At 30.9% G+C, this 22,629-nt stretch overlaps 4 protein-coding genes across 8 annotated transcripts; 2 read left to right on the top strand and 2 right to left on the bottom strand.

Annotated features, from left to right (window-relative positions):
- Window positions 1–3,072: 3,072 nt before the first annotated feature.
- On the bottom strand, window positions 3,073–8,420 carry LOC123301668 (delta(14)-sterol reductase TM7SF2). 2 transcript variants are annotated; one of them, XM_044884511.1, is made up of 5 exons: window positions 8,031–8,420; window positions 5,992–7,106; window positions 5,332–5,540; window positions 4,976–5,160; window positions 3,073–4,470 (listed from the first exon to the last, which is right to left on the bottom strand). In XM_044884511.1, the coding sequence occupies exons 1-5, from the start codon at window positions 8,380–8,382 to the stop codon at window positions 4,190–4,192; spliced, it is 2,142 nt and encodes a 713-aa protein (XP_044740446.1). In that variant the 5' UTR covers window positions 8,383–8,420; the 3' UTR covers window positions 3,073–4,189. The 2 variants fall into 2 exon arrangements, with proteins under 2 accessions (XP_044740446.1, XP_044740445.1); XM_044884510.1 differs by having other exon boundaries at window positions 5,992–7,104; window positions 8,008–8,420.
- Window positions 8,421–9,105: 685 nt separating this feature from the next.
- LOC123301670 (succinate dehydrogenase cytochrome b556 subunit-like) lies at window positions 9,106–10,916 on the top strand. Of its 2 annotated transcripts, XM_044884516.1 has the most exons (4): window positions 9,106–9,175; window positions 9,315–9,415; window positions 9,999–10,249; window positions 10,462–10,916. In XM_044884516.1, exons 2-4 carry the CDS (start codon window positions 9,399–9,401, stop codon window positions 10,743–10,745), a joined length of 552 nt encoding a protein of 183 aa, XP_044740451.1. In that variant the 5' UTR covers window positions 9,106–9,175; window positions 9,315–9,398; the 3' UTR covers window positions 10,746–10,916. The 2 variants fall into 2 exon arrangements, with proteins under 2 accessions (XP_044740451.1, XP_044740450.1); XM_044884515.1 differs by lacking the exon at window positions 9,106–9,175 and having other exon boundaries at window positions 9,257–9,415.
- A 1,209-nt stretch (window positions 10,917–12,125) lies between these two features.
- On the bottom strand, window positions 12,126–15,464 carry LOC123301669 (coiled-coil domain-containing protein 149). 2 transcript variants are annotated; one of them, XM_044884514.1, is made up of 6 exons: window positions 15,425–15,464; window positions 14,474–14,884; window positions 14,016–14,145; window positions 13,846–13,958; window positions 13,200–13,281; window positions 12,126–13,125 (listed from the first exon to the last, which is right to left on the bottom strand). In XM_044884514.1, the coding sequence occupies exons 1-6, from the start codon at window positions 15,455–15,457 to the stop codon at window positions 12,683–12,685; spliced, it is 1,212 nt and encodes a 403-aa protein (XP_044740449.1). In that variant the 5' UTR covers window positions 15,458–15,464; the 3' UTR covers window positions 12,126–12,682. The 2 variants fall into 2 exon arrangements, with proteins under 2 accessions (XP_044740449.1, XP_044740448.1); XM_044884513.1 differs by having other exon boundaries at window positions 13,846–14,145.
- Window positions 15,465–16,536: 1,072 nt separating this feature from the next.
- Window positions 16,537–22,276, top strand: LOC123299810 (arginine/serine-rich protein PNISR). 2 transcript variants are annotated; one of them, XM_044882177.1, is made up of 9 exons: window positions 16,537–17,002; window positions 17,078–17,267; window positions 17,559–17,886; window positions 18,158–18,316; window positions 18,419–18,521; window positions 19,438–19,494; window positions 19,672–19,754; window positions 20,083–20,305; window positions 20,703–22,276. In XM_044882177.1, the coding sequence occupies exons 1-9, from the start codon at window positions 16,672–16,674 to the stop codon at window positions 21,506–21,508; spliced, it is 2,280 nt and encodes a 759-aa protein (XP_044738112.1). In that variant the 5' UTR covers window positions 16,537–16,671; the 3' UTR covers window positions 21,509–22,276. The 2 variants fall into 2 exon arrangements, with proteins under 2 accessions (XP_044738112.1, XP_044738113.1); XM_044882178.1 differs by having other exon boundaries at window positions 17,574–17,886.
- The last annotated feature ends 353 nt before the right edge of the window (window positions 22,277–22,629 follow it).

Genomic DNA, 22,629 nt, shown 5'->3' on the forward strand with positions numbered 1-22,629 from the left:
TGTCTCTAGACCTATTGAAAAAATTCAAATAAAATATTTAAAAAAAAAAAACTTTGAGATCTAATTTTTATGGCGAACAATTTTTTAAACAGTCAAATATTTCTTTTTTTTTAAAATATCATAAGATCACAGTTTTCCTAATGTGTGCTAAATCTGGTATGTATCTGAAAAAATTATTTTCAAATTAACGGATATTTTCATTTTTGGCAAGATTTTCTTTTAAAGAGAGAGCGTAAATTTTGAAAAATTGTTCACCACAAAATAAAACATTATTTTAAATTAAAAATACAGTCATTTTTTGGCAAACTTAAATAAAACCTTTCAAATTACTAATAATATTCGGTAGCGGAATTACGAATAATCTGAACTTACGAGGACTAATATTTGAGCCAAGAGCGTTAAAGAATCGGATTGGAAGAATTACGTGAAATTTACAAAATTTAAAAATCGCAATCGAAATCCCCGATTAAATTTTCCCTTGAAATATATCTAAGACTAAGAACAACGTGAAAAATCAGTAATTTTTTTCTAATTCTTCCTGAAAATTTTAAACTTGGCAATGCTGCTTTTCAGATTTCTTTGAAATTCACAATCTTATTCGTAAATTCAGCTACCGAATAAAATTCGACAATTCCAATTTCTTTAAATGATTAACTGGTTGATACTTAAACAAAACTACCCCCATAATTAGGGTAGAGTTGTAAAATAAAATTTTTCTGAGAAAAATATTTTCCTAAAAAAAGAAAATACATAATTTTTTACAAATGGGATCTTTTTAAAATTCTTTAAAAACTCAAAAATGCATGCAAAAATTTCTATAAAAAAAAGAATAATTATTTTCGGTTTTCATTTAATATGAAAAATTAAAACAGTCTTGGAAAATTTTAAAAGATAAAGAGAGCCATGAATATGTTTTTGTCGAATTTAATTCGATTTAAAATATGAGAGAAAATTAAAAACCGAAAATAATTTTTATAAAATAATAATAAATCTAAATTTTCTTGTTGAAATACCTCAATAATTTTTCGAAATAAGGTTTTAAAATATCCTAGTTTTCAAATTCAAACTTCTTCCCGTTAAGTTTCAAAATTCCAAACAAAGTAATATTCGAATTTTTGTACTAACAATGGCAAAGAAAAATTAAAATACGAAAAAATGCATTAAAAATAAATCCTTACCTCGTCCTTAAATCCACCAAATTTGGGGGGCTACTTCAAAAGATTCCAAACAAAATTAAGTTTGTATGGAAGCTTTTAATTTTAACGCAAAAATTATTAAGGTAAGTCAAATTTACTATTAAAACATGGTCCAGGAGATGAACGGAAAAAATCCCGATAATTATTAAAATATAAATCCACAAAATTTAAACAACTCCGCGGAGGCTTTTACGGCACAGCTTATATCGCACAACATGGCGATGAATTTGTCATGCCTTTAATTGAAGGTAAGTCAAAAATTTAGCCTCAAAGTTATTTTCAATTTTGGGAATTTACATCTGGATCTCTCTGTGATCTTTGAATCGTATCGATGTGATCTCGACTCAAACATGTAACAAAGATATTTTCCCGTGCATCTCTCAAACCATTAAATGTCTTTTTTACAATTTTTTTTAAATAATTATTAAATAATTAAAAATTTGTTTATGTGTAAAATTGCTAAAATAAAAAAATTATTATATTATTATTTATTATATAATATTATGCTCAAAATGCTCAAATACTTTTTAAAAAATACGTTTGCACTATATGTCCAATTCATTATTTTATCTAAAATTACGTTTTATCATTTAATTAAAACGATATCTTTATATTAAAAACGTTATTAACCGTCGATTGTTCATTAAAGACTGAGTTTTTCATTGAGTCTGAAAACCTAGATCAAGTTTAATGCCTACGTAAGATGTGCCCTACACACTCGATTTTTTTCGCTTGAAGAATTTTCCTCGATTAAATTTATTTATCAAGTTTCAAGCATATTTCAATTTAAAAAGGGACACCCTATATATATACATTCTCACATTTCGATAAAGAATCCGATTTTTAGAATTCAATTCAGGCTATTATAAAATTCTCTGTCTTCAGAACCTCGAATAATATTTTCATATTTTGCAGGTCGAGTTTCATCCTGTTTGTATTAGTAGAGGAACACGTGTAAAAGGTAATCAGAAATCGATTGTCACACCATTCGATTAAATTATTAAAATTACTTTTATTAAAACAGTGATGTATTTTGTGTGACGTTACGTTTATTCTAGACTCGTTTCCCTCTGTACGCCATATATTCTAGATCGAAGTTTCATATAATATTTCCTTCTTCCTTTCCAAATATATAAACAATTTAATCGAAGATTCGATGATTAATAAATTTAATATAAAGATATCGTTACATAATCTACTTGTAGACAAAAATTTTATTTCTAACAAATACAGAATTAAGATCCTTTTTGAATTGCGCTATGATTTGGAGATGTTTTCATGTATCATTTGTAAAATACATTAACTTCTAGTATAAAACACCAAAATGGCGGAAACACCTATATAAAAATATGGATTTTTGAGCGGATTATGATGAATTAAAGAATGATCTCTGTTCTGTATTTGGTAGAAACAAACAAATCTAATACATAATTGAATAAATCACATATTAAAAAATATTTGTTTTTTATTTCTTTGTTTTCTGAGATGGGTGCGTTCTCAGATTAAAATCCTTTAACTTTGTTAATCTTATATACAGGGAGTTATCTACTTTAAATTGTCTCGAAATTTATTTTCGATATTCAACTCACAAAAAATACATGAATGTGACGTTGAAAACTGAAAAATAGCCTCGAGATCTCAAGTAAACACTCATCCCTAAAAACCAGGTACATACACAACTAAAATCTCTAATCACAACTTGAATTTTATGTTTAAATTGATTCAGCTTTTCCTTAGAAATACACTCATCAAAAATAATAAAGTGTATCACTACAAAAAATACACTCATCAAAAGTATTGAAAGACAGCTTTATCTCTACGAAAAATTATCCAAGTTGGAACCAAAATAACTTATTTGAAAACTTGAAATTTTGTGTATTTAAAATTTGCCTTTCATACTTTTGATGATCGTATAAATCTCTATGAATTTTTACCCTAATTAAATAAACATCTCTTGGGTCATCTTATCCAAGTGTGAAGTCAAGATTGTGCGTAAGCCTAAAAATATTTAGCCTATATATTAATTATTATATAAAATCATTTAATGCCTTAATCGATCGTTTTAAAAACTAAAAAAAAAATTACGACTGATTTTCAAAAATCGATGTTAAAATGGAAAGTAATTGAACTTTAAAAGTTCTACACATTAAAATACATTTTTGACTTAATAAAAAACACATTCCGCTTGAAAAAGTTCAAGAAAAGCGTGCGTATATCATCAAATTAGAGCCAGAGATATGGTGCTCATTGACAGACACCTTTTTTTTGGAGGACCCCTAGGAGATCGTCTACAGGATCTTAAAATTAATGATATGTCCTTTATGTATACGTATTATATGAAATGTCCTATTAAATTTTAAATCTGGGAAAATAATAAAGTCCCATTTAACATCAAATTGTGAAAATTAATCTAATCCAGAATTTATGCTGTAAAATTAAAAAGTAATAAAAAATTGTGTGTTCAAAGTTTGGATAAAACAGAACTTTCAACTCAAAAATTAATGTTTCTATACAGAGACATTTGAGATGAAAGAACTCAAAATATACAATGACTTAAAGACGTGGAGAAAATTTAATTTTCCCCACGTCTTTAAAATTCTAAAATATCTGAGATACGTTCATCTTGAAGACCTCCGCTAAACACAGTCTTTAAATTTATAATAATTTTTTCAAGATTTTCGCAACAAAAACATTATTTTATGGTTTCGATATTTTCTAGAAAGTATGAGAGTCGTTTAATCTAAACACTGTGAACACGGAAAGTTTTCGAGATGTCCGCAGCTCCATTGTTGTGCTTAAAATATTGACCCAAATTATTCATAAAACGAATAATTCGATTCGATTCAATACGACAAAGTGCTGAAAAAAACTTTGGATAGACAAAGGTTTATATATATATTTTTTTTTAAATATACATTTTGAGGGATAAAAAGCCTTAAAAATTAAGTAAATTAAATCCTAAAAAACAACCTTTCTTTGGGTTATTTTATTCCTTAATACACTTTTGGTATTAAAACATATTTAACACGTTCACAGTATCGATCCCATGCTGATCCATACTTTTGTTTGCATCGTGCATGATCACGTGCTGCACGATGTATGAAGAATGCTAATGCAAATGGAAGTGCAACTAATGCAGCTGGACTTAATGGTGCAATACTTGACCATGCTAATTCCATTAATATGTCACCAGCATAGTTTGGATGTCGTACAACACCCCAATAACCGGATACTAGAAGTTTTTTACCTTGCATCGTTGGAATTGTTTCTAAATCTATAAAATTCAAAGTTTTAAAATTAATTAAAAGCTATAGTTAATTCGAAAATAATACGTTTCGCAATAATAAAAACGCGACACTTTTTGTTTCGTTAAAAATACACCATATAATCGAATTAATAAACCGGAAAATATTGAAAACCTTTCGGGAAGCGTGTTTCATAATAATAATAATAACATAAAGAGGGGTACCACAAGTGCGTTCCTAGCACCTAGAACAAGAGTCCTCCGTGCCGTCCTTGAGAACGACCTGTCACTCGAAGACGAGATGTCTTCGGATTAGAGGCGCTGTTAAAATTGTATGAACTATAGGATTCTGAAGAGGCCAGAGACACCACGGAGAAAGCTCACAGCTTCATCGTTGGGATTTCTCCCTGGGCTGTGCGTGTTTCATGGCTTTTAAATCACCAAGTATAACAAAGTTGCCTGCAAATGAGTATTTTTAACGAAACAAAAAGTATCACTTTTCTTTTTTTAAGGAATGTATTAGGTAAGTACTTACGTGCTAATGCTGGATTAAATGGATTTTTCCGGAATTCATGTTTCTGGCTATTGCTACCATGATAAATAGTTAAACCAATTGCATATAAGATGACTATTATAGCTAAAACCCATAATGGTCGTTCAATATTGTGTTCGAAAATATATTTGCCAATTAAAGTTACTGAAAATGGCCAAATTCCATATCTAGAAAAAAAATTAAACGATAAGTATACAATTTTTTAAAATTTCTACTTTATTGGTATTCAAATAATATTTGGATAAGTTTAACAAATATTGTGGGAAGTTATTTAACAGAGAAATGATTAAGTGAGCTCGAATTCGTAAAGATATTTATAGTTTATGTAAATTTCTTACCCAACAGTGCTCATAAATCCAACACCTTCGCTTTGAATTTCAAAACTTGATAACCATATATTTTCAAAGATTAAAACATCAATGAAGAAGTACATCTGAATTAGACAAATTGTTATTAAAGTCGGTTTCACAACAATTGTCTCCAACCTCAAGTCAAAAGGTGAAATTACACCAGCAGATCGAACCAAGTATGCCAAATAAATAAGGACCTAGAAAAAATACAAAAATAATATATACAGAGATATTTAAATGATTCATTTCGAAAGTATTTTTGGGGAGTAAACCTAAAAAATTTTTAATTATTTTTACCGAAATCGGCTCAAGTTATTTGTATAAATCTTGCTAAATATTTTTACTGTGGATCCTGAAGAGGTTATATAGTGTGTCCCCGGATAGAGGTAACTATACTTGTAAATTTCCTTATTTTGCATTTTAAGAAAAAAAGTCATAAGAAGTTTTAAATATTCATACATACTTTTCAGAATAAGCAAAACTTCTTATAAAGAATGAAATAAGAAAATAAGAAAATTTACAAGTATAGTTACCTCTATCCGGGGACACACTGTATGTATATTCCGACTATGCAAATATCAATTCTTTGAAAATTATAACTAGATATAACCCTTGAATTTAAAGAATGCCCTCCCGATTTTTACTTACCGCAACATGTGCTGAAGTTCGTATCAACAATTGTTTCACATCAAACAATCCAAAAATTCGTGGATTCAATTCACAACCCATAAAGAAATTATAAAAACGACTATCAGTATTAGCTTGAACATTTAAACTGCCCAACGGTACAAACGAACTACGAATGTACAAGAAAATCGCTTGTGCTATTCCAAAAATTATCGCAACTATTAAAAATTGAAATTGTTTTTCATAAATCAAATTCAATGCTCGTATATTTTTATATTCCAAACCAAAAATAATCGCTGTAACCACAACAAACGAGAATAAACCGTTTGCACGTAAACGAATTTTACCATACTTCGATAGCGGACCTTCTACAATTCGTCCACCTATCGGTAGAATCGATAATAGTGCGTACAATAACTGGAAACCCACATAAACTAGAGCTACCTCCAAATCAAATAATTTTCTCCAATTTTTGAGTACTGGTTTCAAATCGGGTATTTTCGTGTACTCGCAATGATCTTTGTTACACCATAATTGGAGCCAAATAGGGAATAAAACGGCAACAATTGCAAAGAATATTGTTCCTAATGTTCCACCAAATTCCTTTTCAATTTTAATTGTGGGAACGCTACGTGATAACGGTTCTTTTGATACTGGAAGCGGTGTTGAAGCTTTCTTTGTTTTAAACGTTTCAAAAACTGGTTCAACTTCGTTATCAGAGAATTCATTGCGATAAATTTGTTCGATTGTATCTTGATAATGTATAATTTTTTCGATTTCCTTCGGTTGTGAAGCGGTTCGCAATGCACGTCGAGTCATAACTCCAATCGATGAGCTAACTTTCTCAACAACACCATTTACCGTATTTAAAGGCGATACTCTTGCAGTTTGTTTTTCATCATCAGATCGTTTTCGAGATCTATTACGGAAACGATTTAAAAATGGATCTTTTTCTGATTCAGATTCTGGTTCGGTTGTTGAATCTTTACGTGAGCTAAGTGGTTCGTCATCCTTACTTTTACGTGATTTAGGTGGCTCTGTATTTTTATCTTTACGTGCATTCCGTGATGGTGATTTTCGTGCAGGGTATTTTTCTTTACGTGGTGATTTTTCTGCTTTTGTGGTTGATTTAGCCTAAAAATAAATAATGATATGTAAAACATAGTAAATCCCAATTATTCGGAAATCTAAGTCTATTATTAAGTTTGGTTGCAAATTTAGGATAATCATAGGTAAGGTTAGAGTGGCTGTCTTGGGGTGGGACACACTTAGACCATAGGGTCCGTTGTGATACCGTAAATGGGTTGGGCTATCCCCGGCCACTACTCCATGAACCATTTGGAGCTGTTTTAGAACAGCAGGAGGGCTTTGACGTCGACTGACTTTAGGTCGGAGAGGTCGTCAAAGAGAGGCTGGCTCAAGTAAGTCCATCTCCTCATGACAAGAGCTGGGCAGTGACAGAGAAGATGAGACATTGTCTCCTCCTCGTCATCACAATGACAGCTCCTGCAGTCGTGGTACACTGCCAAGCCTAAGCGTTCAGCATGCTTGCCGCCCAGCCAGTGTCCTGTGATAGCCGCAACAACTAAGCGAACAGAGGCCCTTAGAAATCTGTATACAGATTTGGTCCGGGAGCTTCATACATGTTATTTGCACCAGTTTGAATTTATGCAAAAATCAATTTTATTCCAACTTTTTAATCATTTTTTATGATATTTTTGTTAAATTTGGGTTAAATTTGTTCATTTTGAACACTCTCTAGAGTTGTAGTTCACTCTTTCGACAAAATCTGTGGAAAGAATCAAATTTTTGGCTTATCTATGCATATTGGATTGATTGGAACCAAGTAAAATGCTTCATATTTAATTCAAATAAATTAATTTACTGTTAAAAAATATTGTTAAAAAAAAAACTTGTAAAAATGTTTCGATAATTTCCTAAATTAATATTAGAACGATATGTTGCGCAACAAAATGTTTCGGGGGGATAATGATCAAGATTTGTGGTTAAGTTTACGAAAAAAAAAAAAAAATTAACCTCTTTACGTGAAGGAGATTTTTCTTTCCGTGAAGGAGATTTTTCTTTTCGAGACGGTGATTTTGGTCGAGTAGTACGTGATGGAGATTTCGATTTTTCATTTGCCTTTGGTTCAGCAACTTGTTGTCGTGAAGGAGATTTCGGTCGACCTGGAGATCGTGTTGTTCTCGATGGTGATTTTCTAGCCGGTGATCGATTTCGAGACGATGTTATCGGGCCGACAATTAATTCTGATTTTGGTATTGAAAATTCCTTTTCGGCTAACGGAAAATACACAATACAAGAATCACCTTTTATTGTTTTAATTTTACCATCGGAATATGCACGAGAACCAGGAATTCGCGCCGATACACTATCACCACTTGAAAAATTCATTTTATAAAACTCAAGTTTAGTTATAAAAAAACCACACAATATAAAATGTATTGGGACCACAATTAAATAATTATTTTAATTAATTATAAATTAAAATATTAGTAGGATTTAAAAATTAATAAAGATAATAATTATTTTTATAACACACACAAAAAAACACTTTGAAGCCACGCATAAAAATCGACGCCAAACAAATACTATTTATATACAAACATTTTGATTGGTTAGAAATTAATCACGTGACATTGTCAAAATAATACGGAGGCCTGAATGTCTCAATAGTTTTTTTTTTTAAATGTTTTATAATGTTTATAAAAACTTATAATGTTTATAAGTTGTCTTACGTAGTTAGTTAAAAATTTTTATTAATATTATTTAAAAAATATAATGCTTTAATTAGCTTTTTTCCTCAGAAGATGGCAGGAAATAAAAATATAGCAAATCAAAATATTTGTACCTACCCTAGTTCTGCCATCTATCGGATCTTTTTTTAATCTTCTGAGAAAAAAGACTAATTAAAGCATTATATTTTTAAATAATATTAATAAAAATTTTAACTAACTACGACAGACAAATTATAAACATTATCATTAAATTTAATTATTATCATTAAATCCAGACACACAATTATTAATAATTCCAGACAGTTTCGGAAGTGGCTAATTAAAGAATAGTCATTATCGACTGACATTTTCAAAAAAGTTTGTTTCCATAATGTCCCACAAGTCTTTTAAAAAACCTATTGAGACATTCAGGGCTTCCGTAAAATAATAATACATTTGATATCCTGCAGGTATTTTAAAAATTTTCCATAGTAATAAAATTAAAAAAAATTTGAATTTTTCTATTTTTCGAATGGTTTTTCTTGATAACATTTTTTAATTTTCGAATTGAAATTTTGTATTTAACCAAAGATTTTCTGGATTTTTTAGAGAAAGAGGGACATTCACAACGAGTGGAAGTCAAAATTGTTTTAGACCTTACATAATTCAAGATTTGTTAAACCAATTTCCATAATGGCATTATATTCAAGGTATGTAAATTGAAAATTTATAAAATTATGGCATTAAATTGGGCATTTTTAATTTTTTAAATAATGGAGATATTTACTTTCTACATTTCGTGACTGATTGAATAACCTTAACATAGTTTTAAAAACAGTTTTTTTCAAAGTTTTTTTTTTGTTAAAATCATTTTGAAAATATTAAGGATAGGAAAATGTTTGCAAATTTTTTGGGTCTATTACAATCTTGTCTTGTAAATTTAATTGCATGTTTTATTTTGGGAGTCGTAAATTACGATAAGATAACGTTAGCAATAAATTTTCAATATGGATTCTAAAACAATTTTTTTTTATTAATAATAAAAATCGTTCAATCGAAAAACTCAATATCTAAGTTAGTTTTTGAATCTAGTAGAGTTCCCACCACAAAGTTCCGGGAAGTCGGTAGATAAACCAGAAAGTCATAAAACTGTACAATATTTTTAACTCCCGAACCCAAAAAAGAATTACTTGTTTTTATTGACTTTAAACTGATCACCTAACATGATGATCAAAAGTCTGAACCCCCTTTTGAGTTTATAACTGACTAAGTTAAAAAATTTGATATTTATAGAATGTGCTCCAAATCATTTGCATCAAGTGCTTTTGGTTTATATCGAGCAAGTCTTCCACAGTTGATGAAAAACCCGAATAAACCATGGAATGGAATTGTTACCGCTACAATGAAAACATCTGCGATTAAAAATGCCGTACTCGAGGATCATAATGAACGGAATTTAAAACTTGGTCGACCACAATCACCTCATTTAACAATTTATGCTCCACAATTGACATCCATGTTGTCAATTACGCATAGATTTACAGGTAATAAAATTATTTAAACTGTTTCCTTTTAGTCCCGGTTAAAGGAAGCAATATAGTCCAGATTTTATGTACCGTTAAATGGGTCTTGAATATAGAATGAACTAATTCTTTCCGGGACGGTTTTGTCTTTTATTCTTTACGGTAGAATCCGATAGAATCTCAAAAATTAGTCTCACATTTAATAAATTACATTTATTTTTGTTATGTTTCAGGTGTAGCTTTATGGGGTTACGCAACGATATTTGGTGTAAGCGCCTTATTTATGCACGATTTCGAAACAGTAGCGAGAACAATCGAAGGTTGGGAATTACCAGCCGTTGTACTATTAGCTGGAAAAGGTATCATTGCATTCCCATTTGCCTATCACACATGTAATGGAATCCGACATTTATGTTGGGACATGGGCAAATTTTTAACAATTAAAGAAGTCTATTTAACTGGTTATGCAATGTTAGGAGCATCCGCTTTGTTAACAGGTGCTCTACTTGCAATGTAATTCTCGAAACATTAGTAGCCCAAAACGAAATTAATAATTAATTCGAATCTTGTAAACCTTTCTAAAAGGCAATTCTTTTTTTATTAAAATGATTTCTCTCCCTCCGGTTCTTTCGGTTTCTTCCGTTGTTTTTGTGTTCTGTTCTGTTGTAGTATAATTGATTATTAATTAATAATTAATAATGTAATGTTATTATTTGTACATTATTGTATATTAAAAATATAAATTATTTTTATTATTTAAAAAACAAATAAAATTTAAATTAAACGTAATTATTGTAAAATTTATTTTATGATGGCTTCTATGTGTACTTAATTAATTTTTTAAGATCAACAAATTAAATATCATTTTGAAAGTACAGTGCAACCTTAATATAACGAACCTCAATATAACGAATTCCTCGATTTAACGAATTTTTCGCAATCCCCTTGAATTGTCCATAAGAGTCAATATAAAATATACCTCTACATTACGAATATTTTTTGCGAACAGCCTCTATATAACGAATTTTCAACTACATAAAAAATTTAAATACCTCTATATAACGAAATTCGTCAATTCAAAACCTTTATATAACGTATAAAGTCCCACCAATATATGACAGTTAGTATACTCCATAGTATGTAATTCATGTCGCGAGAGGTTCCGACACTTTTTACCTCTTTATAACGAATTTTAGACCAACTTAACCTCAATATAACAAACCTCAGTTTAACGAATTACTTGATATAACGAATATTTACTGGTTCCCTTCAGATTCGTTATATCGAGGTTGCACTGTATTTAGCAAAGAAGTTTTTATTTTTAGACGTATTTTACCCAGGAAATATAGACTTGAATGGTTGACGTACAGCACATTCGATGTTCCATTGAACATGATTTTGAGGGTTTAGGGGATGACACTCGCGTTAACTACTATATTAAAATCGCTGCGAAGAGTTTGGTGAATTAAAATATTATTATAAAGTTCTTTCGTCAAAACGGGTTCGTTAATTTCGAGTTTTGAAGTGCGATTCCCTATCCTGTTATCCTAAAATTTTCCTCGTGTTCAGGACTCGTGCCATTCAGGGATCCAGTTTCGACGGGTTGGTCCCAGTTATTTATTAATTGAACTTGTCGATATTTTAATTGCACCAACGATTGATTTATATATTTTGGATATTCGACAGCATATTTAAATAGAAGTAAATTCACAGTCCATTAATTCAAGAAGTTGACGGAAAATCTAACAGATATTTTATTTAATTTGCTGTGCTATCGATGTCCTTTAAGCCTCAAGATTCCTGAATATGGATGTACTTACGTTTGTTTATAACATGTATTTACGTTTCCTGTTAAATTATAAAATATTGGTGTATAAAATCAATGAAAATTTATTGATAAAAATTAAGCACATTTTTTTTTATTTGGTTTGGAAAAATACAACGATCTGAAATCTTTTCAGTTCTTAGGCTGATATTCATGGATCTTGATCAATAAAGGAAGGAATTATATTTGGAATATTATTAAAATATTTGGTCAAGCATTATGAAAGACTAAACGAACGAATCAAAATAAACAAAACTAATTCTTATGTGAAAAAGGGCCTCGAAAACCTTGAAAGATTAAATAGGTACTTCAGGGTAAAAAAATTATGACTAGAATTAAAACGAGAAAAAAAATTAACGAATAATAAAAACATTCATGGTTTATAAACGAAAAAATAAAATCTTTAAAAACTTAAATAAAAAACTGAGATCAAAATATAAACAATAAACGTTTCATCATTTTGAAAACGGAACTGCTTCCTGTTTAAGTTAGTACGAATTATTATCGCCAGTTAGGGAGTTGCAACTCGCAGTTACCAAGAAGCGATGTCGAAAAAATAAATATTGACTGTAATCAAATTCGATGTCTTTCAACCTTACAATTACGTGTACCCCCAGCCTTAACATTCTTTACAATTCAATTTTTAATTGTTGTAATGCTTGATCAACCATTTCTTGTAATTTCGGTGGTAATTTTTCAATTTCATCTTCATCCGTAATTCGATCGGCTCCATTCACTTCAACAACATCATTCGTGGTGGTAAGTTCAATTGAATTACTTCGAATTTGTTTACAAAATTTAAACTCGTCAGATACATCTTGTCGATCTGCCTCCGCTGAACTATAATTTTCTAATAAGATATGTGATGGAAATGCTGAACCTTTACCTAATTTTGATTCGAGTTCGGATACACGACTAGCTAATATTTTATTCGCTTTCTTTTGATGTGATAATGCCAAGGTTTTATCACCCAATGTTTCGAGTAGTCCTAGACATAACGATTTTAAATCAGCAATTGTTGCTGATGTTACAGGTAATTCAGCCATTGTTCCACGTTCTAGTAATTGTTTTACTGAAAATTAACAATTTTAAATTGTTTTTAAAATTGATTTGGTTTAAAATTTGGCTTTAGTTTGTAGATTTTACCTTGTTTGTGGGACATTATCATGTCCGTGTTGTTTGTACCCAATTTTATGATCCCTTTTCGGCGTTTTGTTTCCAACATATTCTACGATATCAAAAAAATTATTTTTAATACAAATACTCCAAGACAAAATCTCTAAATTTTAACCTATAGCACCGATTTTAATAAGAATTTGGGATTAAGCTTTGTTCTCCCTCTAGATCAAAAGTTATAGGATGCCTAATGGTGCTTTTGCCCTGGGGATACAAAAATATATGTTGAAAATGGCAACGGAAATCGATAAAGGGGTTAAATCTAAGCAAAAATCAGTCATTTAAGTATATTTCGAAAAGTCCAACGGAGTTATAACGAAAAGTAAGTTACGGATAATACAGATTCAAGGTTATTCAAACAAATGGGACCTCGGTTGCTGGATGATGTTCAAATTTTACGCTAAAAATGTTTCTGAATCTTGTTTTTATTCGTGGTTAATTTAATAAGGTAGCAATCGAATTGTTCTTGAATTTAAATCCATCATAATAAGTGAATGATATTATATCCGGACTTTTTTCGAATATTAAAATTCTCTAACATGTAACAGGGCTCAAACGTGGTCTTTTTTAATTAGGAAAAAATATTTAAATTAAAATTTGAATAGAAAATAAATACCTTATATTTAGCAAGAGCTTGAGTTGCAAGTTGAGTTTCTGCATCAGCTTGCTGTAATCGTTCATGTAAATAACGATTCTCTGATACTAAAGCATCTGCGTCCACCAAATACGCTGGAGGTTTTGATGTAAATTGAGTATCATTTGTATCTTGATCGCCATTATTTTGACTTGTTAATCGAAGTGCAATAGCTAGTTCATGACTAACTCGATGTGCTTTATGTTTAAAAGCGTCACGTTCCTTTATTAATTCCTCTTTTTCATCCAATAATGATTGTATATCAGCACGCATTTGAATTGTCTGAAAGAAACAAATAAAAACAACTAAAATAGTAAATTGTTTAAACATTTTTTTGTTCTTAGCGATGGCCGTAATAAACCTATTTGTTAACTATTGGGATTAAGCCAAAGGGCGTTGTTTTTTACACTGACGGATCTAAGTTAGAGAAGAAGGTGGGTTGTGGGATCTTTTCTGAAGATCTTGATCTGCGTCTATCCCAATCAATTCTAAAAATTTTAGGGGAGGTTGCCCGATTTTTATTTTCTAACGTAACTAGCTTGAGATCCCTCTAATCCCAAAAATCATCATTTGAACCGTAGACTTATTTAAAAATTTGAATTAAACTTACTTTAGCACTAAGTTTTTCAAGTTGTTCAACCAATTCCTCACGTTGATGAATCGGAAAAACATCTTCATTCGTTAAACTTCCATGTTTTTGTTTGGATTGTAATTGTTGTCGAAGCACTTGGATATCACCACGAGATTCAATTAAACATTGTTTAGTCGCTTCCAATTCTAATTTCAATAGTTTATTATTTTCACGTGTTTCACCTAATAATTGTGCCACATTACCACCACCCCCTGAATCACTGTATAAATTGATATGACATGATTTTTTCTTTAAACAACTGTAACGTTCTTGAATTTGTTCGGCCATTAATTTGAATTGATCACGTTCCGTACGACATTTATCTAATTCTTTAGCTAAAATTTTTAATGCTTCTGTTTTCGCTTGTAATTTTGAACGTAAGGCAGTGTTCTGTAATTTAAAAAAGGTTTATTTATTCGAATATTCTAATCAGATTACTAAGTGGAACAAAGATAGTACAATGAAACTAAATAACCAAAGTTTTTTTCCTAAGTTTCGCCCTCACGGGTAAACAGTGATGTTTACGAAAGAATGATTCAAATAAAAGTTGTTAATTTTTTTTATCAGGAATAACTTTTACATTTAAACTTTTGTTCTATCTCTAACGGTTTACAAGAAAGATAATTTTTCATTTGATTGAAAGAGCAAAAAAATTCCATTTTAAAATTGGCATATCTCGGTCAACTTTAAGGCTAGAAAGTCGAAAAAAAAAACGGAAAAGTGTACAAATACTTCAGCTAGAACTTTTATTTGATGCATAGTTTTTTGATAATTCTTAAACAAATGATTAAACTATCAACTACCGCCCACAAATGGGAGTTAGGTACGCCCCTGAGAGGTCGACTTTTTTTTACGAGGAGTTTACAATCTTACTGTGGAAAATTTCAAAGATATTTAATTTAATTGTACTAATAGATTATCGAGTCTTACCTCTGATACATAATTTTCGATATATTCTTCCATTCTTAATAAAGTTTAATTAATTTTATTCAAAATAAATTCATAAAAATATTATATTAGAATATATTAATTAATTAATTAATTCTTTTACAAGTTTGACACAACATTTTTGTAATTATTGTGTACATAATAATATTTTCTTTATTTTCATGTTTCACACAGTTTACTGTCACTTGACTAGATGTACTCTTTGGTCAATCAATTTTAATACAAATCATAGAGTTCACTATCCACTATAGAGTTCTAATATTAATTAACCATAGAGCTCTATTAAGTATTGATAAATAAATAATAGGGTATTCCACCATTTTTGAAAAAGTATTTCAAAATGTTGACTTTGCTAATGAAAGGACACCAAAAATTTATTTCGGAAAAATACACACGCTTTCTTGCCAAAAACTTAAATTAAATTTTAAACCTTTTTTAAACTGTCAAAAACGCGGGCATCCAATATGATGACATAATATGAGTATCACTATACGAAATAACACAAATAATTTTGACAGATACATTCATAGACATCTGATTATAATATAAATATAAATACTTATTATCTATGTATATATTATACCCAACTATCTACTCTGAACTAACTGATGGTCTATCACAAGGAACATTTTTTACATTTAAACATTTGTTCATTTAAACCTAAGACCCAATTGACCTATGTTGCTCATTTACGAATTCGACCTAACTTTTTACATCTTAAGCACACTATAAAAATTTCAGCTTGATATCTCTTTTCGTTTTTGAGTAATCGTGATGACAGACGTACATACGGAAATGGACTAATTAGTTGATTCTATGAACACCTAAACCAAAATTTTTTTCGTAGCATCAATATTTTTAAGCGTTACAAACTTGGGACTAAACTTAATATACTATATATATTTCATATACATGGTATACAAATTTATTGCTGATTTGACTAAGGTAGTACGGCTTTGATAATAGTCGTACTACCTTAAATATTTTGGTGCATTGAAAAAATACCGCAATAATAAAATATAATGAAATGTCCCCAGATTTTACTACAAAATCGTAAATAATCATCTCATTTCATACCAATTAAAGCTAGAAACGTAACTGCAGGATTGACATTGTAAATAAAACTCAAATAATTTACTTATGTTCAAAATAAATTATGAAATCTAATTAAATATGTTTTGTTCCAATAAAAGTGTTCATTTTTAAGTGATCAAGTTTGTGATATAAAAATGTTTTCCGGCACGGACGGTGACCGAAATTACCCCACTCAATGGGCACTGAACCCATCAGCATATCAAAATGTATCGAATGATCAAGTTGATTGGGCTGCTCTAGCTCAACAATGGATTATGATGAAAGAAACATGCCCCCCGGAACAAGTTCCACCAGCTCCACCACCACCGCCTATAGGTCCCGTAAAAAAAGATAAAGAGAACTCTTCAAATGCCGGTTCAAGTTTAATTGAAGGTGGTGAAGCACCCATGGAAGTGGAAAATGAGAAAGATGATGCTGAGGCTATTATTGATCCGTCAATTCCTCCAGCATCTTGGACTGGACCAGGTAAATATTTTAAAATTGTACTTTTGAAGCCATTATTTTCTGAGCGAAAATTTAGAAAACTCGATTACATTTAAGCTTCTGGTCCTGGAAGCTGGGGTTGGCAGCAACAGCAGTGGGGTTGGAATACAGGATGGACAGCTCCTCCTGCAGTACCTGGTGCAACTCCTGCAGCTGCTATTCCACCTTTAGCATTAACTAAAAATGCACTTTTACCTACACCATTCACATTTCCTGCAACGGATGCTACAGCTTCAAATTATCCTGGGTAAGTTTTCAAGCTAAACATAGTCCGTAATTTTAGTGTAATTTAGCCTAAGTTTAATTTCTGCTTTAAACAATTTATTCGACCATTTTAAGTATTGAATTTGGGTACTTTATTACCAGCGAAAATTCATATTTCTCGACATATTTGTGAAAAACCTGAGTATCCAAACTAACTTAGCATAATGAATTCGGGATTCACAGCGAAAATTCATATTTTTAAGACAGTACAAGGTCTGGGTCAAAAAAGAAAATATATTAAACAACACAGTTCTATTTGAATATTCTTTCTTAGATCTCGTTCGAATAGCTATGCCTCAGGTTATTGGACCAGCGGACAATCAAATCGTATGAAAGGCAATAAAAAACATCGAGGCGGTGAATCTGACGATGAACCAGAATCGACAACCGTAACATTAGATGCAGCAAAGCGTCGTCAACTGCCAGCATGGATTCGAGAAGGACTTGAAAAAATGGAACGTGAAAAGCAGAAACAACTTGATAAGGAACGTGAAGCACGAGAACGTGAAGAATTCCTAAAACGTAAAAAACAAGAGGAAGAAGAAGTGCGTAAAGTTATGACGGATAGTGGAATGGTTACGTTACCAAGCAAAAGTAAATTTGTAAGTATAAGAAATGTACGTTTTTAGAAGCGTTAATTAATTAATTTTTTAACCCCCGACGCAAAAAGAGAGGTGTTACAAGTTTGACCGCTAAGTGTGTATGTATGTCTGTGTTTAGCATTGTAGCTCCTAAACGGATGAACCGACTTTGATTTTTTGTTTGTTTGAAATGTAATTTAATGGAGAGTGTTAGCTTCGTTTCCAAGAAAATTACTAAGCCCTCGGCCGTTATGTGATCGACGCACAATTAAAGTACTTTTTTTTTCATTAGGAAAGTGATTCTGAAGATTCTGGTAAAGAAGATAGAATTAAACCGTCATTCAAACGGGAAACATCACCACCGAAGCGTATCATGAAGAAGCGTGAAAGCACTGAAATGGAATCTCCTCCAATACGTTCGAAATCAAAGGAAGAACGTATTCAAGATGTGGTAAATATTATTCTCGCTTTTTTTTGTACCTCAACCTACTGGAGCCAATTTTTTTTAAATGTTCGGGAAGATGCATCTCAAACAATTTATTTTTCTTCGCAGATGTTAACTGTTCGTCGAATGATGACTGAAATATTATTGGATGTGACAACCGAAGAAATTGAGAATATATGTCAGGAAGAATTAAAACGTTATCGAGCCTCAGGTACTGTAAATATGGGAATAAGTCATAGGTTAAATCGTTTTTTTGTTGTTTTGATTCAAAGTAGACGAAAGACTTGTAAACGAAAATTATTATGATTTTTCATATGAATTGGTTATTTATTTATTTTATAAACAAACAAAAAATTATTCTTGTGATTTAAAAAAAAATTGTATTATTTCAGTGTAAAATCAAATTTGATTTGTGAAGAAATCAAAAAAAAAAAAAATCAAACATTTTTGACAATTTTATTTATTCAGGAGAGTTTTAAAAAATATCTGGATAAACGTTGAGAGTGACATACGGAAATGGACTAATTAGGTGATTCTATGAATACCGAAACCAAAATTTTTTTCGTAGCATCAATATTTTTAAGCGTTACAAACTTGGGACTAAACTTAATATACTATGTATATTTCATATACATGGTATAAAAAGTTTTCATATGTAGCCACTTAGCTAGACACCCTGTATGTTAGTTAAAGCAGAATTAAAAGATCAAATCAGATAAATTAAACTCTTGTGTTTTAAAAACTTTGTTTTTGTTAAGGTTGGCCTCTCTAAAATAGTTCAAAATTTGTGACTGCGAACTCTTATATCGTATTTTTAATTGAAAAAAGTTTTGATTATAAGAAGTTTGCTTTTAATGTTTGTCCAAATTTTCATAATACACTCCTGTATAATTTTTTTTTTTTTTTTTGGGATAATTTTTAAATATAGTGAATGATTAAAAGAATTCTTCTTTATTTTTGATCTTACAATTTAATGGAATTTACTTAATTTTGATCTGATATTTTGTTGAGAGAATCTCTGGAGAGCCTATAAAAAAATAAAGTGTGCTTCCAGAAAACTGTTGTTGTAAGAAGCAGTATTTTAGTATTTGGCCACATTGATTACTAAACTTTTGTATTTATGAAAGCTTCAGCAATGAATCCGCAGAAGACGCCAGCATTGGCCAGTTTAACTGGCAAACTTGGTAAGTTTTTTTTAAATATCTAATTACAAAATATTTTGAGAACAATTGGTTTTTGAGCGAACATTTTATATTTCAAATTTTCATTGTGCATCTTTTTTTAAAAAAAAATAAAAGTTTTCATGTAATTTTCTTTTTTGATTTTGTTTTTGTTCATTTCGAATTTAATTATCTCATTAGGTCTTGGAATCTACGGTGAGAGTGGCAGTAGCGGAAGCGAATCGGAGCATAGTGATGCTAATGATTCCGATTCTAATCTCAAGGTGATTATTGATTTTTAGAAATTTTTTTCATCACGAATTATATAATTAAAAAAATCTTTTAGCTCAAATTTAGCGAAATTTTTCCAATTTAATAAAAGTTTTTATTTCGTTGGACTTTAAAAAAAGTTAATGTTCTTATAGGCCGCAGGACAGCACCCTTTTTCTTAAATGATCAATACATCAAATTTTGTGAGTGGCTTTCTTTTGGTGAGTCTACCAAATTTTCTCACAATGACTTTTTTCGAAAGTTCCCATGAAGTTATCAACGAAATAAAAACTTTAATTTCCGGCCAAAAACATTTTGAATAAAAATTATAAATTCAAATAGGAAACAATACGGCGCCGTAAAGCTGAATTTATGCGGACTGAACGTGAAATTGATGCACATGCCTTGGACATGGAACGCCGTCAACTGGAACATGAACGTTTACAACGCGAGCATGAACAAAGTGGTAACAACAATAGCAGTGGTGGGGGAAACCCTAGTGGTAGCAATAATGCCAAAGATGGTGAGAGATACAGTCAGGTAGACACAGCCAATTCTCATTACGGTGAGTTATTTAAAAACATTTCATTCCGTTTCATGATTGATTTTTCTCAAAGTCTCTAAGTGAGACACTAATCCCCTTGAGACCATATTAAACAACTGGAAAGCGCATATCAGGCCAGAAAAATAAAGATTTAGGTTGAAATTAAATACAAATAAAGACCAAGATCGGAAAATAGGTTCAAATTTGTTCAGAAGCCACCTTTTTGAACGAGGGAAAATGAAAAACTCCGAGGTCTTACGAGTACGAAAGAGAGGGCTTTTAAGAAGGTCACGTAAAAATTGTTTTGGTTGAAAATTATAATTCATCTACTTTTTATGTTTTAATTTCAACTTTGATCTTTATTCGAAACGAGATTTTCATAAAATTTTCATTAAAGTAAATAAAAAACAAATTATAGGTCATTCAGAAAAACCTACACCACGTAAATCACGTTTCCATGATGGACCTATAAATGAAAATACACAATTACCTAAAACAGACGATTACACATACGCTGGTGGAAGTGGCACTTCTACTGGAAATAGTAAATCAATCAATAAAAATAATACAGTATCGAATAGTAATTCTAAATCGGCATCTCGAAAACGGGATAAATCTAGTTCATCTAGATCACGAACGTCTAGTGAATCAAAATCAGATAGTTCTAGTGAATCAGATAGTAGCGGAAGTCGACATCATCGACATCGAAGCCATCGACATCATCATGGTGAACGGAATAGACGACGTAGTGTAAGTGAACGTAGAAATTCTAAACGAGATTCGAGAAGTCGTTCAGATAGCTTTGACAGTCGTGCAGGTAAAGTATTCAAAGATCCAAGCACTGAATCGAAAAAAGAGAGACGAAACTCGAAAAATGGAAATAGTGAAGATCGAAGATATTCCAGTCCAGAGTATTCTAGATCGAAAAGTACACGTAACAAACGGAGTTATAGTCGAGATCGAAGTTCACGCTCTCATAGACGATCTAGATCAAGAGATCGTCGTTCTAAAACACGTTCAAGATCTCGTGATAGATATTCATCGCGACGCTCGAATTCTCGAGACCGTCGTAGTAAGCGATCATCGTCGAGAGACAGACATCGATCAAGTAGATCATATGATCGAAGAGATAGATCACGTTCACGAAATCGATCACGGTCATATCATCGACGATCCCGTAGTCGTAGCCAACAGAGGGGTAAGAAGTCCTCCCACAGACACTGAATTACTTCTTCCAATAAAAGGTTGTATTTAATTTTTTTTATTTTTTATTGCTTTGTCTCTCGGTATTTACATTTTGAATGAAATGTGACCCAGGTGTCTGTGATAAAACTTATTTTTGATTGGCAATTGACAACTCCATTTTCGATTTCATTGTAAATTTATTTTTGTGAAGGAAGTGGTTATTACGAACCGTGAATGAGGTTATGATACAATAAATTTTGTATTTCGTCCGATAATCGATATCATCGGGTTCACGAAATATTATAATTAGGTCTACGAATAATCCAAGTAAGAACAACAAAAAATTGAACCCCCTTTTTGTTTTATTATAACCTCATTGATTGAAATGATACGTCTCGCAAAAGTTCGTACTTGGTTTCCGAAGTTGTGTCAATTTAAACAATTTTAAATTTTGTGAAATCGGGCTAATAATAATACATAAGTAAGATACCACAAACAAGGGGTCCTTTGTGCCCTAGGTGGGATTGATTAGATAATAGAGAAAAAACGGCTCGTAAGTTTGTTTTTAGTTAACAGCGCTTGTGGCGGGAATTTTATAATATTGTGTTTTCATTTAATATCAGTCGAGTTCGAACTATTTCTTTACGACCGTCATTTTTTAGAAGAAATTAGTCGCTTCCTTCCTTGCCATTTTTTTTATTCATATTAGTAAGGAAAATCCTACCATAAAAATGTGAACACTCCGGATAAAAACATTAAATTTATTCCATGTGGCAATGGGCTTTTAAAGTTTTTGATGGGAACCAAATTCTCTGGCTAAAAAATGATAATGACACCTTTACCTGATCAGTATTTGAAAAAGCCAAAAAAATTTAATATTTTAATCCGATGTGTCTACATTAATGTGAAATTCGATCATAAGATGTCCCAGAATACAATTTTTTTCATATTAATTTAAATCTAGGACCAAGCTTAGTGCTTGACAATCTTTTAAGAACGACTCAAAACTTTCTCTACCAAGAGTCCTGGAAATTTTTTTTAATTGCGCGGCAAATTAACAGCTACAAGAAAGTACTATAAATGGGTCCCTAGCACGTAGACGAAGGTTTTTCTGTCTCTTAATTGCACGGCAAGTTTAAAATATTCATCAGCTTAAAATT

This window comes from Chrysoperla carnea, chromosome 5, assembly GCF_905475395.1.
Source record: "Chrysoperla carnea chromosome 5, inChrCarn1.1, whole genome shotgun sequence".
Taxonomy (NCBI): domain Eukaryota; kingdom Metazoa; phylum Arthropoda; class Insecta; order Neuroptera; family Chrysopidae; genus Chrysoperla; species Chrysoperla carnea.